At 45.0% G+C, this 16,320-nt stretch overlaps 1 protein-coding gene across 3 annotated transcripts; it reads left to right on the top strand.

Moving 5' to 3' along the window:
- Positions 1–23: 23 nt before the first annotated feature.
- LOC127536694 (uncharacterized) lies at positions 24–16,029 on the top strand. Of its 3 annotated transcripts, XM_051957769.1 has the most exons (15): positions 24–234; positions 3,909–4,246; positions 4,362–4,431; positions 4,617–4,720; positions 4,803–5,166; positions 5,314–5,381; positions 5,538–5,738; positions 5,881–5,946; positions 6,041–6,220; positions 6,535–6,615; positions 6,703–6,786; positions 7,199–7,285; positions 8,275–15,622; positions 15,740–15,875; positions 15,954–16,029. In XM_051957769.1, exons 2-13 carry the CDS (start codon positions 4,127–4,129, stop codon positions 15,343–15,345), a joined length of 8,496 nt encoding a protein of 2,831 aa, XP_051813729.1. In that variant the 5' UTR covers positions 24–234; positions 3,909–4,126; the 3' UTR covers positions 15,346–15,622; positions 15,740–15,875; positions 15,954–16,029. The 3 variants fall into 3 exon arrangements, with proteins under 3 accessions (XP_051813729.1, XP_051813728.1, XP_051813726.1); XM_051957768.1 differs by lacking the exon at positions 24–234 and having other exon boundaries at positions 259–4,246; positions 6,538–6,615; XM_051957766.1 differs by lacking the exon at positions 24–234 and having other exon boundaries at positions 259–4,246.
- The last annotated feature ends 291 nt before the right edge of the window (positions 16,030–16,320 follow it).

The raw sequence follows: 16,320 nt of genomic DNA, 5'->3' as shown, positions 1-16,320 counted from the left end.
CACACACACACACACACACACACACACACACACACACACACACACACACACACACACACACACTGCAGACAGAACCTTCTGGAAAAAACGCCTCTTCCAACGGGCGCACGGCAACAGCCTAGCAACACCAATCAGCGGTGGCATCGAGGCCCCGGTGCACGTTCATTGGCACTTCTTTCAAATAAAGCCGCTGGCCGCTGACCGCCAACGCCCTTTCTTCGGTTCCATTCAGAGGTAAGGCTGCGTACTTTTTCTCCTCCCTGCTGCTAGCTTTAGCATAGGCTGATTCTGCACTATATCCTATTAAATATTATGCTCCAACTGAATCTAAATGCTAAGGGTAACAGTAGAAATGCATACTGAATGCTGAAGTGGAAAAACAAAGACAATATTTTTGGTATATTTCAATGTCTGCATTGGTCATGTTCAAGTTGCTATCATTAGCATATTCAAAGGCTAGCTAGCCGTTAGCTAGATAGATAGCTTTTGGATAGCTAGATAGCTTTGTCTTTGTAAAATGTTGCTGCAAGGGATAAAATAGCCTTTTCTGCCTCATAATGTTTGTTTGGAAAATAGCGTGGTTAAACCGGAGCTTTCATGCATTTTTCCAGTCTCTTGGTGAGGGAGTGTGAAGCGCCTTTCTCCCTCAACTTCTAGCTTTCTTTGTTCACTTGAGTTGCACAGTTCAGTTTTGTGCTCTAAATGAATAGGGATGCTGACGGTCAGAGCAGAAAAATGTAAACTTGACGCTGATGTGTAGAAATGCTGATTAAAGAAGATGTAGTAGTATTTGCTTTGGTCATGTTCAAGTTCCTATATGTGCTTTGAGACGTTTTAATTTGCATCTATGTACAATGGTTGTCTTAGTAAAATGGTGCTGTGATATTTCTTCTACCTCATTGTGTTTTCTGTAAAATAGTGTGGTTAAACAGGAGCTTTGCTATAACTGTTTTAGTCTTGCAAAATGGTGCTGTGTGCACTTTCACTGGAATTTTGATGTTTAAATTAATTAAGGTGCCAATGCTTTGTTCCATCATGTTAGAATCAGTTCTATCAGTCATTTAGGACATCATGATGAGTATAATATCATTTGTTTATGGCATGTTGCATGATTAAATGTTTCAGTGCTTCCATTCAGTAGGCATTGTTTGATCTTTACCCTTGTTGTGTTTTAAAATCGTTGTTTCAGTTTCTGAGTCAGCAGTGACAGTAGATTTTTTTTCTCTGATAAAAAATACATTGTGAGGACATTTGATGTGTTGCGTGTACATGTTTTTCTGCTCATATTGGTGATAACTGTTTTTATAGCAGTGGTTTCAGACAAGTCACAGTGTTAGTTTGTTTTTCTTTTAAGATTTTCACTATGCTGTAAGTGTCTTAGTCTTGTAAAATGTACTTTATACTGCTAACTTATCTTCAGCTGGTGCGGTCACCATGGCGACCAACTGCCAGGCTCACACAGGGGTGTCACTAGGTTTTAAGGACAGGGGGAGGTTTAGCCCCCATGAGAAATTGCTTTTCCACTTTTTGGACCAATTTAGATTTTTTTCAGAGATACTTTACTGTGTAAATGTTTTAGGCCACAGTGGCCATGACTTTTGCTCACAACACAATAATTCAGGGCTGCCAACTTGTGATCAGACCTCAGAGTGCGATTTGGTTTATGTGAGATGCTGATGGGGGGGTCTGGGTGCCCTCCCCCAGAAAATTTTGAAAATTTTTGATCCTATTTCCTGCATTCTGGTGTATTTTAATAGCATTTTGTTAAAATCTTATTATAGAGACAACATTAAGGGATAATAAAAAAATATTGAGATTTAAAAAACTGAAAAAAAAAAACAGAGCAACAGCAGGCAATATTGAAAATGTTTCTTCATGTAAAATATGGATGAAGGTTCTGTGGCTGGATGTGCACAACACATTTCAGTATTTTCCATAAATATATGCATAATTGAAATAACTCCATCAACCACTTTGTAACATTTGTCTTTATAGGATTCTAATGCACTCAACAGCTTCAACTGTATACAGGAACAGGAAGAGAACAGGAAAAAAAATGAATTTTTGTGAGCCATGTTGTACTCCCTGAGGCTTCAGAAAATTCACCAGTTACTTGTAGTGCAGTTTGTATCTGCGATTTATCTTTGAGGAATAAAACTGTGTCATTAGCTAGCTGTGAAATCTTTATGTCACGATTGAAAATGACTAAACCTTGAATATTTGGGTTGCAGGAAATATTTAAGAATAGGAGTTCAGCCACAACCAAAACCAAGAAACAGGAAATAGGACATCCTTGGCATACACCTCTTGAGACAGAAAACCTCCTAGACATTCTGGGATATAAAATCACCGAGCTATTTATGTCATTATAAAACATAGTGATACTATTAATAAATTTATCACCAAAGCCAAGAATTTTTAGGGTCTGTACAATGAAAGAGTGTTCAATTGAATCAAATGCCTTGTAGAAATCTAGGAAAACCTTCAGTGCTTTTGAGTTTATATAATCTGAGTAATCAATTAGATCTAATATTAATCTGATATTAGAACTAATGTGACGCTTTGCCATGAAGCCATTTTGATTTTCACTTATCTCTTCTAAATTATTTTTCAGTCATTTAGCATAGACTTTTGCTCAGATTCTATAATCGATATTTAAAAGTGAAACAGGTCTCCAGTTTTCTATTATTAAGGGATCTTTACCTGGCTTAGGAATCAAGGTTATCAGACCTTGCTTCATGGTTGTTGTCATTTCTTGTCTGTAAACTTCTGCTGGTGTTAGACCACGTGCAGTCTGTGACATTGGGGTTCATAAATCTCCACACATCTGTTAACAAAAGATGATCACTTATAAATGAGGTGGGTTTAAAGCCCAGTAATGATGCAGATCTTGGAGGATGTCTGTCCATGTAATCATCTGGAGCATCATTAAAGTCTCCTCCTATGATAATAGTAGAATCTTTGTATTTTTCCTTTAAATCGTCCAAAGCTGAAGAGAGTTCAGTAAACATGTCCTTTGCTTGTGATGCTCTGTTTGGTCCATAAACATTACAAATGATAGACATCAAATCATCCACCTTCAAAACTACAATGATCCAGCGGCCTTTGTTTGAAGCTTTGGTTTCCAGAATATCACCATTAAATCTGTTTAAAAGTACTGCCACTCCAGCTGAATAATTGTATACAGGCAGTTATAGTAGCAGCAGCAGCAGTACATGCATCTGCTGATGTGGGATTATTTCTGCCTTTTCAGCTTTTTAAAACACAGAAAATACACAAAGGATTTATCATTTCTTCACTATGTTGAAGCCTTAGTTTATACTGTGTTTATACATTTGTCTCTGTAAAATAGTGCTCTGACAGATGAAATATCTCTTGTACCTTGTAGTGTTTGCTTAAAAAGTAGTGTGGTTAAATGTAACATTGTCTACATTTTCTAGCAATTTTGATGTTAAAATTAATTAAGGTGTTAGAACTGATTGTAAGATAATGGAACAAAGCACTATCAGTCAATTAGGACATCATGATGAGTATAATATCGTTTATTTAAGACATGTTGCATGAGGAAATGTTAACATACCATTAATTACAGTGTCATATTAATTCTCTGTGCTGTGTTAAAGCCCAGTTCAGCTACTTTTGCTGCAGACATGTTGAGATTCTTCTTCTTTCTGAGAAAACATGCAGTAGTGCTTTAATTTAGTAGCCATTGTCTGGTCTTTAGCCCTTTTGTGTTTTGAATTAGTTGTTTCAGTTTGAGTCAGCAGTGCAAGTAGATTTTTCCCTCTGATGAAAAAACACATAGTGAGGACATGAGATGTGTCTTGTACATTCATGTTTTGCTGCTCATATTGGTGCTTACTGTTTCATAGCAGTGCTTTCAGATAACGGGTTTTTTTTTTCACCAGCCTTTGGACAGCCTTTTGGAGAGCCTCTGGATTGCCCTTGGACATCCTTTGGTCGACCACCTTTGCTGCATCACCTCGTATCCTTTCATCCATCCATCCATCCATCCATCCATCCATCCATCCGTTTTGTCTGCCTTGTTTTCTCTCTGTCTCTCTCTGTGTCTCTCTCTCTCCCTGTGTTTGTGTGTCTCTCTTGTGCTCTTGTGCTGTCTTCCAGGATGCCTCGGAAGGGGAGACGCTCCCAGGCCCAGAAGCAGCGCTGGAGGAAGCTGGACGCGTCTGAGATGTCCACCCCTCCTGTCGACGCACCCCACTGCTCCCGCTCTCCCCAGTACAAGGTATGTTTACACCCGAACTGACATGCTCAGTTGTGCAATACAGAATGTGCTAAGTTGGACACATTCATGGCATATGCACGATGTTGAATTAAATAAGTGTATTATTTGCTCACAGAAGGTTGGTTCCACCCTGCCAGCCGGACGGTTCTGGGAAGAGCGGCAAGCGCGTGCAAACCTTATTGCACGTAAGTACTCAGCTGTTTTTATCATGAAATATCTTCACAAATCATATTTAGTGTACCACCAACAATTACCCGTTGAACACAGATTCTGCTGTTGTCATACAACAATAGAAAATGGTGATTGTTGTATGAGCTCTTTGTTTGAAATCCGTTTTAAATCCTCTTTTGCTCTGTCTTCTTGTGATCAGGCTGTGGCACCGGTTACCGCCACAAGGTTTTAAAATGGCCAACTTCACCCTTTACTGGGCGCAACCACAAGTTGGTCATTCCTCCTGAGCGCCCTGGAAAGAAGGTATAATTATTAATTGTTGCTGTTCGTTTTCTTAAAAAGTTCTTTTGACTTTCATACTAAAACTGTGGTATTTCTTTTGCAGTTCATTCTTATTGTTGGGGACTCCCATCTACGTGCTCTTGTAGATGGCTTTATTCGGATGCCAGAGTCTCGGCTGAGCTTTGGCTTCCTGTCGATCCCGGGGGCATCTGCTTCTGAAATTCGCACTGAGGTTCTGCACGCTGCAGTTCCTCGTGCACCTGATGCCGTCTGCGTCATGGCCCCTGGCAACAACCTGACCAGCACCACTGTTGAGAAGGCCGGTGTAGATTTTGCCAATCTCCTCACCACTTGTGGCAACCGCTGGTCCAAGGTTTTTGTGGTCGACTTTCCTCCCCGCCTGGTCGTTGACGTCCAACACCAGGACCTGCTTCGCCAGGAATACAGACGTGTGGCTGCTCGTATGGGTAAGAGGAAAAAGATTGTTTTCATCCATTCCATTCACTGAATGAACAAACTAGAAAGACGTGACCTACATTTTAACAATTCTCAAGTATCAATGGATATTTTGGTACAATGATGACTTTTTTTTTTTTTTCCAATTGTTTTTCAAGGTGTAAAGTTCTTCAACACTGCAGAGCACTTCCCCCTGAGTGATTTGGTGCTGTGGAGCAAGGATGGTGTAAGATCTTCTAGAGTAATTTCTTAGACTTTAATTTGTGAAAATTAAATTATGTTGTGAAAAAGTTGTTGATTGGACAAGTTTGGTTCACGGCAGATGTTCACTGACATTAAAACAGTTTGTTTGTTTGTTTTTTTTTATTTCTTATTTATGCAGGTCCATCTGAGTGATCGTGAGGGGATGGGGATCCTCGTTCAGTTGTTCTGGTCCGCTGCCAGCGAGCAACTGATGACACCACCTCCTTCGCCCCGGATCTCTCCTCAGCCTCCAGTTCGGAAAGCTACAGTGAGAGAGAGATCCCCTGCTCCACCCAGCCCAAAACCCCGTGAACGGAGGAATATTGGTCAGGGCGGCAAGGTAATTGCTAAATTGCTTTATGTTTTTTAGACTTTTTTTAGACAACTGTGACATCATGTATTGTGATAATAATGGTAATAATATGTGTACTGTGGTAAAAAACATTAGTTATAATTCAGTGTGACGCTTTCTGTGATTGCAGACGAGCCATCCTCGGGAACCTCCCCGGTCCAGAGGTTCACCAAAGCCCAGGATGGCTCAACAGCAGGTTTGTGATTCTTCAGATATTTCTTTCAGATTCTATTGTTTTTTTTTTTGACAGGACAAACTGTAATTAGTAGTGTCTGCTTTGTGTTTTACAGGTGGAGGAGAGCTTTCTTCCGCTGAACCCCGTCTGGTTCAGCAGCACAGCCCTAAGTGCCATGGAGAAAGTGTCTCCCTCCCATATGTCTTGCCTGGCGGATTTCAATGCCATGGAGAAAGTGTCTCCCTCCCATACGTCTTGCCTGGCGGATTTCAAGGCTTCTCCTAAGCCAAAGAAGGTAAGTCGATTAATTAAAATTTTATCTCCCATGGAAGGATTGTATGAATGCTCAAACATGTAATTCTTGACAGTTAATTCTGCAGATGTTTTTTTTTATTTTTTAGTGTCATCTGCAATTAAGTAAAACTAGTTCATAACAACAGCCACTAATAATAACAGACTTGAATCAGCTACACAGAAATGTAGTTGTAAATTGTTGGATAGCTGTTCAACTCCATTTAATTGGTATCTCATTTGGTTGCTGCTGACTCCATTCCACAGGCATCTACATTGTCCACACTGACACTTGCTATGTTTTTTCTCATCTGTCAGCAGCTGTTTGACTCACCCCCGGCCAGATTGTCCTGCAGTTGGGGCAAGACAGAAACCCCTGTTTGTTCTCCCATTGCAAAGGTAAGAAGTAGTCCTCTTCTCATCAATATGTATCATCTGACTGAAAATCATTGTCATTTCACTGAAGTTTTGTTGTTCTGTGTTTAGATGGCCAAGATGATGACCCCCTCACTGAATAGACAGGTCTGGACAGCTGATGATGCGGGCTGCAAGCCTCCTTCTCCTGAGAAGGTATATTTACCTCTCTATAATCAATTAAAAGAACATTACAAAGCAGGCATCTCCATTTGTGGCCATTTTTATCGTTCCTGTTTTTTTCTGGCACATTTACATTCACAATTCCAATGAATCGCTAGCATTAGGAAAATTGAAGCTACTGGCTAGCTATCAGTTACCAATCTAGCTTATTTGTTAGCTTGCTATCTTTCGGGTAGCTAGCTTTGGGACAACTGAAACTACTGGCTAGCTAGCTGGCAGCTAGCAATCTAGCTTATTCAAAGGCTAGCTAGCCGTTAGCTAGATACATAGCTTTTGGATAGCTAGATAGCTAGCTTTTAGACAACTGATGCTATTTAGTCGTTAGCCAACTATCTAGCTATCGTGTTGCTTTTTTTTACGTGTCACTGTTATTGTCATTTATCAGATGACCCGAACACTGACTCCATCACAAACCAAGTGGCCCTGGTTCATGACAGCTGCATCCACCTCAGCTGATGCACCAACAGACAATGTAAGTTTATTCCTCTATGATAGACATGTTAGACAATACACAACTCAATACATAACTCTTGCTTCTAATCAGGGTTTTACATTAGCACTAGCCACTGGCAAAATTCATGTAGAAAAGGTTTTGGTGAAAAAATATTTACATCACTTGCCATTGGCATGGTGGAAAAAAGTCAATGGAATACTGACTTTGCTATGTAATTGCATTTCACACAAACAGGAAAAGTATGTGGTCCAGGCAGTCTTCAGTAGCCTTCAGTCTGTACAGTAATGTTGATCCCATGACCATCAACTGTCTGTTACATGAAACAACTCTGATGCTGCAGTCATAAGTTGTCTGCTCAAAGCACCCTCCTTAAGCCTCCTCACAAACATTGGAGCAAGTCCCATTACGTTAAAATAGTAATGTCATGTTGAAATCTGTGTTGATGTTTACAGAATAGGAGCTAACCAGTAAATTAAATTAGGTGACATAGGGTTATTATGTGTTCATGGTTTTAGAAAAAAATGTAAGTCATTATGATCTGTTCAAATGCAATTTCAAGAAAAGAAATAAAATATGTTCCAATGCCCTGGAAAAAAATCCCGGAGGGAAATTCTACAAATAATACAATAATACAACAAAGCACACAGAGATATATATCTCTGTATACACACACACAATATGTGTATATAAAAAAATATATATATGTGTATATATTTTTCATATACACATATACATCTTATGCATGATTGCAGTGAACATACAAATATGTATATTAAACTAGCTAAGGTAATAGTAAGCAATAATACGCTAAAATAATACTAGATTTCCATGAATTGGTGAGAGGATGTTCATAATGTTGGAACAATGAAAGTTGTTACTGAAACATTAAATCATATGATCCTTTAACTGAAGAAGCTAGTACTAATGCCGAACTGGAAAAAAATTAAGCTGTCTGAATAAATAATGAAAATATAATAATTACTGATCACAATTTGTCATAATTTCAGGATACAACCAGGAGCGAGAGTCACCGTGTGGAGTCAATCCGGGCCAGTCATTCTCAGAATGATGGGAGGTACAAAGTATTTTCCCGCAACCATCAGTGTAGCTGTAATGCATTGACATTTCTGGCATACCACACTGAGGGCTGTCAGTTCACCAGGACGACACTCGATAGAGTCCTGGCTCAGGGAGACGCGCTGTATGTCGGAGTCAAACAGCAGCTGATTCGCGACAAGAGCTTCCAGAGCAATCACCTGACAGTCGAGGAGATGCCAAAACAAGTCCTCACAGACAGACATTTGTATAATGTCAACATGCGTGACATCAGGTGTGGCTTTTTGAAAACCAAAGTCTCGAGCCCTGGAAGACAGCAGTGGTGGCTTCCGCTTGCCACCCAGCTGGAGTGTCTTTCAGCAGAGGTTAATCAGGCTTTAATCGTGATTTCACCCGAGGTTATTGCTGTTTTCCGTGATCAGTCCGGGAGGTATGGAGTGTTTGATTCACACTCCAGAGACTCGAGAGGATTACCTTCTCATTCCGGTAAGGCGATCGTCATGACTTTCGCGGAACTCAGTGACCTGGCTAACCACCTGCACACACTCTTTAGAGACCGTGGAGACTCTGCGAGTTATGAGTTTGTCCCGGTTTCTTTTCAGACTGACAGCCCCAGTGAACATCCTGAACAATCCCCGGAAACTGAGGTTCAGGATGAAGTGTCTGAACCTGCTCTCCTCGCATTGCAGGCAGACAGTGGGACGGCTGTCAAAATTGAGGAGGACGTTAAAGGTTCCTCAGCTGTCCCACAAGCAATTAAGCTCTCTAAATTGGACAAAAATCGTAGGCGAAAAGCCAAGAGGAGAGCATGTGACAAAAAGGAACAAGTGAAAGAAAAAATTGGGAAAAAAACTTGTGAGAGAATCAGGTATGCCAGCTGTGCCGAATTTCGCAGGAAGAAAATTCAGGCACACAGTAAGTGTGTGCAAAAGAACCGTGAACAACGGCTCTTGTCTTCTAAAAAGTATTATGCGAAATTCAATGTCAAAATGCGAGACAGCGTAAAAATCAAATACATGACAGATTCTGCTTTTCGGAGCAGGAAACAAAATTATGTTGTCAAGAGGTATAGCACGGATCCGGCCTTTCAGAACAGGCACAAAAATTATGTTGTCAAGAGGTACAGCATGGATCCAGCCATTCTGAACAGGCAGAAAAAGTATCTTGTCAAGAGATACAGCACGGATCCTGCTTTTCGGAACAGGAAGAAAAATTATATTGTCAAGAGGTACAGCACTGATTCTGCCTTTCGGAACAGGCAGAAAAATTATCTTGTCAAGAGGTACACCAGAGATCCTGCCTTTCAGAACAAGCAGAAAAAGTATGTTGTCCTCAGGTACAGGAAGGATCCAGAGTTCAGGCTACATCATATTCAACGTTGTAGCCTGCTCAGAAGACGCAGGTCGGCTGCCAATCCTGACATGCGTCAGAAGTTGTGGAGAGCACTGAGCATCAGGCGGAAATACCGACAGCTTGGAACCTCTCGCCAGCCAGTGCTCACTTCAGTGATGGCAGCGGCAATAGCAGCGTTCCGTGAGACCATCAGCCACGGACCAACATACGTCTGCACCATCTGCCACAGGACTATGTTTCCAAATCAAGTCAAGTCTTGTAAGAGAGATAAATACTCCACCAACGTTGACGTGGCACAGGCTTGCTTGACTGGAACGCATTTGCATGTCTGTGACGCTGAGTGCTCCTCCCCTTGCTCAATGCCACCAGAGCGACTGCAGGAGTGGATCTGCCACAACTGTGACAGCCACCTCAGCCGTGGGAGGATGCCAACACATGCAGTAGCGAACAATTTAGAGTTGGCACCCATTCCCCCGGAGTTGGCCCAACTCAATGTGCTGGAGAGACAGCTCATCGCTAAAATCCTTCCGTTTGCTAAGATCATCGCCTTACCGAAAGGACAGCAGCGAGCAGTCCACGGAGCTGTTGTGTGCGTTCCATCGGAAGTGGAAAGCGTTGTCAACAGTCTTCCACGTCCCCTCCCAGAAGCACAGCTACTGCAGGTGAAATTAAAGCGTCACATTCGATTCAGAGGTTACCAGCACTTCTACACTGTCAACATGATGAATGTGCTGGTAGCCCTGGAAAAACTCAGAGAGCAGCACTCTGAGTATTCTGATGTGACCATTGATGAACAGGCCACGTTCCAAAATCTCCTCCATGACTCAGACAACGAGTGCACGGATGATGCGCAGTGGGGAGAAGACGGCATGCTCGACGAGGAGCTGCTGGAGGCGGCTGATACCTACACTGAGCCAGTCTTGGCCGATTTTGTGTCAGCCGCAGGAACGAGTCGGCCAGAAGATGACCAAACACGCAATACTGACATGCCATCACCAAGCACTGAGCTGGTAAACCGGTCCAATGATGTCACAACAGAAACCCTCTTGGAGGAGTCTGCTGATGACATAGACTCTCAGCACGACGGCATGGATGCTGCCCAGTGGGGAGAAGACATCTTGGACCAAGAGCTGCTACAAGTGTCTGACAGCTACCAGACCAATTTAGCTGCAGACATACCCACCGAACAGCAGGAGGAGCTAAGACCTGGACTTGCTCTGGACACCTGCATGCAGCCACCAGACATTGCACAGGAAATACTTTCCTATGGAGATGGCATTTTCAGCGTTGCCCCCGCCCAAGGCAACAAACCTGTGGGATTTTTTGCAATCCCCAAACTGGAAGCCATGGCGTTCCCTGTGCAGTTTCCCACGGGAGAGAACACGCTGGATGAAGAGCGTCCCATCAAACTTTCACCCAGCAGATACTTTAACGCCAGGCTTTTCGGGGCAGACACGCGGTTTGCCGAGGACCAGACTTACCTTTTCTTTGCGCAGTTTGTAACGGAGACGAACCTCGCGAGAGGAAGTATGTCGATACAAATGCGCAAAGGAAAGATGCGCACAAAAGACGGGCGTGCCATCAAAAACTCCATGCTCCAGGACAAAGAGGAGGTGGAGAGATTGATTCAGGCCAAAGAGGCCATGCGATTTATGCAGCCTCTGAGAGGCACACCCGCATATTGGAATAAAAGCCTGAGAGATTTGCATGCTATGCTCAGGCAACTCGGCAAACCGACGTTCTTTTTGACTTTTTCGGCAGCTGAGATGAGATGGCCTGAAATAATTGGGGTCATCAAATCTCAGCAAGGACAAACACTTGGTGACTTTTCCGAACTGGACTGGAAAGCCAAGTGTGACATTTTGCGCAGTAACCCTGTCACCGTTATGCGCATGTTTGAAAAACGTGTGGATGCCCTTATGGCAAAGTTGATCCTCTCACCAGCGCGGCCCATCGGCGAGGTGGAGGATTATTTTTACCGCGTGGAATTTCAGGCCCGCGGAAGCCCACACATTCACATGCTAGTGTGGGTCAAAGACGCCCCTGTGTACGGCGAGGACTTGGACCACACCGTATGCAGGTTCATTGACCGCCACATTTCCTGCCAGATGCCTGACCCCGAGAAGGACCCGGAGCTCCACAAAATCGTCTCGGAGGTTCAGGTACACAGCAGGAGCCACACCGGCTCTTGCCGAAAGGGAAACGTGGTGTGTCGTTATGGCTTCCCCAAGCTGCCGTTTGATATCACCTGGATCACGGGGCCCTTTGCTGCCGATGTGGAAATGGAAGATGGTCAAGACCAGGAAGAGGTGATGAAGGAACGGAGGGAGCAGATCCGTCGGCAGCAAAGGGAAGCAAAGGAAAAGCTTCGGCACCTGAGAGAGCTCCTCATGGATCCGAAGGCCTCCTTTGAGAGCTTGTCAGATCTCCTCCGTCGATGCGACTTGGAACACGACGCCTATCTGAAGTGCGCCGAAAATCTGACAAGCGGGAGCGTGGTCATGCTGAAGCGGCAGCCGAACGAATGTTGGGTTAACGCCTATAACCCAGACCTTCTCCGCGCTTGGAACGCAAACATGGACATCCAGTACGTCCTGGACGAGTACTGCTGTGCCATGTACATGATGTCGTACATCACCAAGCCGGAGCATGAGATGACCGAGATCCTGAACTCGGTCGTGAAGACCAGCAGAGAGTCTGCTTTCAACCAAAGTGAGGAAATGAGAAAGATCATGCAGGCCTATGCGAAGCACAGAGAGGTCAGCGCCCAGGAGGCAGTGGCTCGCACGTGCAGCTTGCCCCTGAAAAAGTGTTCGCGGTCTGTGATTTTCCTCTCGACGGACGAGGAAGCCATGAAGATGAGTCTTCCTATGAGTCGCCTGAAGGACATGGCACCTGACTCTGAAGAGGTCTGGATGTTGGGGGTACCTGACAAGTACCTGTTCAGACCAAAGACTCCCGAGTTTCAGGGGATGTGCCTGGCTGAGTTTGCATCAGACTACCGGGTAGTCTACGGCGAACAAGCACAGGGCCCCAGTGCCATTGCCCTTTTGTGTGACAAAGGACATATTGCCAAGAGGACAGCCGGAAAATCAGCAGTCGTTCGATATGCGCGCTTCTCTGAGACCAAGGCGCCAGAGAAACATTTCAGACGACTGCTAAAGCTGTACCTCCCCCACCGATCTGACGACGAACTCAACGACGGGGGTCGCACCTCGTACGAAGAGTTCTACAAATCCCGACGCGACGTCAAGGACATCGTGGAGCACAACAGGAAGCGATTCGAGGGACGAGGCGCAGGCATGGATAAGGCACTCCAGAACGTCCAGTTCGGTCCGGTCCTCAACGCTTGGAACACGTTCGCACCCGAGGTTGAGGCGGAACGGCAGGAGTGTCTTGAGCTCCGTGAAAAGATCCCAGAGGAGCAGGATGAAGACGCCGTGCCCGACTTTGAAGACCTGAATGTCGGTGAACCCCTTCCCCGAATCGAGGCGCCTCGGTTAAGTCCAGACTTTGTCCGCAAGATGTTTCAGAGTCTGAACGAGACCCAGGCGTGCGTCTTCTACGCTGTGCGCCAGTGGTGCCTTCGGCGTGTGTGGGGCCAAGATCCAGAACCGTTCCACTACTTTGTCTCTGGTGGAGCTGGTTGCGGTAAGTCCCACGTCATCAAGTGCATTCATGAGGAAGCAACGAGGATTCTGCGGCAGCTCCCGAGATTCCGGGACGCAGCTGACATGTCCCAGCCCACTGTCCTTCTGACTGCCTTCACGGGCACGGCAGCCTTTAACATCGCGGGCAAAACGTTGCACTCTGTCCTTAAGCTTCCCAGGTCCCTGGAACCGCCGTACCAGGGCCTGGGCAATGCACTTGATGAACTTCGAGCAACTTTGTCTTCGGTGGAAATTCTCATCATCGATGAAATTTCCATGGTTTCCAAGAAGCTGTTTGCCTACGTCAACTGGCGATTCCAGCAGCTCAAAGGAAACCGAAGACCTTTTGGCGGCATTTCCGTTCTTGCAGTCGGTGACTTTTACCAGCTGCCGCCGCTGGGCAGGGCCAAGCCGCTCTGTGTCTACGAGGAGACAGAGTTTGATCTCTGGAGAGAGCGCTTCACCATGGTCAACCTCACTGAGATCATGCGCCAGAAGGATGACCGAGCGTTCGCCGAACTCCTCAATCGACTGCGTGTCAAGCGCAAGCAAGATCCTCTGTGCGCTGCGGACAGAGGCTTGCTCATGAGAGCCGTCTCTGACGGCAAAGATTGCCCGCCAGGAACGCTGCACGTCTTTGCCACCAACAAGCAGGTAGATGGTCACAACGCAGCCACCGTGGCCTCCCTGCTTAAAGGGGACGTCAAAATAGCGGCCGAGGACTACAGGAAGGATGTCGCTACCGGCAGGAAGGTGCCTGTGCCCAACATCAAAGGCACCAAGAGAGATTTGCCTGACAGCATAATGGCAGCTGAAGGAGCAAGAGTTATGCTGATCAGGAATCTCAACGTGGAGGATGGCCTTGTCAATGGAACCTTTGGGACCATCTCCACCATTCTGCCTGACAGACGTGACCCTAAAGTCGTGAGCTTTCTTGGACTTAAACTGGATAATACCACAGCGGGACAGACTCTCCGCAAAAAGCTTCTGGGCCCCTCGGACGACTTGGTGTACGTCGAGAGATCCGAGGAGAGCATCGGTCGCAAGGGCGGAGTCGTGAGACGTCAGTTCCCCGTCAAGCTGGCCTTTGCGTGTACAGCCCACAAAGTTCAGGGAATGACGGTGACGTCGGCTGTCGTGAGCCTGAAACGCATGTTTCAGCCAGGCATGGCGTATGTGGCGCTTAGTCGCACCACTTCGCTTCAGGGTCTCACCATCACCGATTTTGATGAGACAAAAATCTATGCTGACCCTGCCATTACGACAGCTTTGGAAGACATGCACAGCGCGAGTTTTCAGAGTGTTACTCCGCTGTTGCACCGCTTCAACCGGACGGAGCGACCAGATGCAGAGGTGACAATCGTCCATCATAACACCCAAGGGCTTCCATCTCACATGGTGGACCTGAAGTTGCATCACGAACTCAGGTTGGCAGATGTGCTTTGTCTCACCGAGACACATCTGTCAGGGTCCTCTGTATCCTCGTCCTTTGATCTGGAGGGATACACTGTGTTTCACCGCAGCAGACAGGCGTCTTACACCACGTGCAGGGACATGGCGTCAAAGGCCGGGGGTGGAGTTGCCGTGTACTGCAGGAGCGCTCTGATGGCGGAGGCGCCGAGCTGCATGGGACGTGTCACAGATCTGGAATGTCTGGTCGTGAAGGTTGAGGTCCCAGTCAAAGTGCTAATAGCAACTGTGTATAGACCCCCAGATTTTGGTTTGCAAAAGTTTCTGCCAAACCTCAACGCTCTCTTGGACACATTGGAACTGTTGGATCACCACCCTATTGTTGTTTGTGGTGACTTCAATGAAGACCTCCTTTCTAGAGGCAAAAAAAGCATAAGAGATGCACTTCTGTCCAGGGGCTACAACCAATTGATCACAGAGTCTACCACAGACAAGAACACTGTGATTGATCACATTTACATTTCCCAACCTGAGAAATGTGTTCAGTCAGGTGTTCTCCAAACATATTATAGCTATCACAGCCCGGTCTATTGCATTTTGACTGACTAAAGCCTCACCAGCCAACACTGATTTTGTGTCACACACTCACTTTGTGACACATCAGCGTGTTGTGCTGTCCGATTTTACAGTTGTGTCACACGTGTTTTCATGTGGCACATTGTTCTGCTGTGTTTTGTTCTTGGTCTGATTTGTTCTTTGAGTTCCAGGCCTGAGGGAGGTGCAGGAGGTGCAGTGGTGAGATCAGACGTCCTCCCACAAGTCCCCTCCTCTCGGACGCCCAGTCCTTTTGGAAGTCTTCTACAGCCTCCCCATAGGCATGTCTCAGGTAGGAACAAGTGTTCAATAGATATTCGTTCTGATCGTGCACATCACTTTACTTAATTGTTGAAAAATGTCAAACTAATTGATATTAATTTGCTACTCTTGATTGTTCACCTTTTAGAATTTGGACTTGGCTTCCTGTGGTCCAGGGAGCGGGGTGTGTAGTGTGCAGTGTCGGCCGACGGCCTGTATAGGTCCGGTAACGACTGTAGCTCCACATCTGCTTCCACGACCTGCTACGACGGGACATGCCTCAGGTAAAAACCGCAGTACAGATTTGCACTTGTTTCACATTTCAATTTTCCCAGTTAATTTTGATCTTTTAACACCCACAGACAACACAGAAGACCTCCAGAAGGCTGAAAGAAAAGGCTGAATGTTGTAAATAAAAAATGTATAGTATATGAAAATTTTTCAAGTCTGAAGTGTCTTCTTTGGTTGCTATAATAGTACTACATGTACAGTATTTTGTATTGTATTGTTATATTGGTCCTTCTCTCTATGTATATGGGTCATTCCAGAATTGGAGGACAATTTAGGTATCCTAACCTTTGAAAAATCTACCCTTTATTTCATATTTTTCTGTCATGTATTTAGGAAAACCAGGTAGTAAGCCATCAAATAATGTGATTCGGCCAGCTCAGGTATTGGTTACACTTTTGATGAAATGTTTTATTTGATGTGTGCCATGCATAGTACAAT

Source organism: Acanthochromis polyacanthus, chromosome 13 (assembly GCF_021347895.1).
Source record: "Acanthochromis polyacanthus isolate Apoly-LR-REF ecotype Palm Island chromosome 13, KAUST_Apoly_ChrSc, whole genome shotgun sequence".
Lineage (NCBI taxonomy): Eukaryota > Metazoa > Chordata > Actinopteri > Pomacentridae > Acanthochromis > Acanthochromis polyacanthus.
The sequence above is the reverse complement of the archived record's forward strand: the minus strand, read 5'-3'. Positions and strand labels throughout refer to the sequence as shown.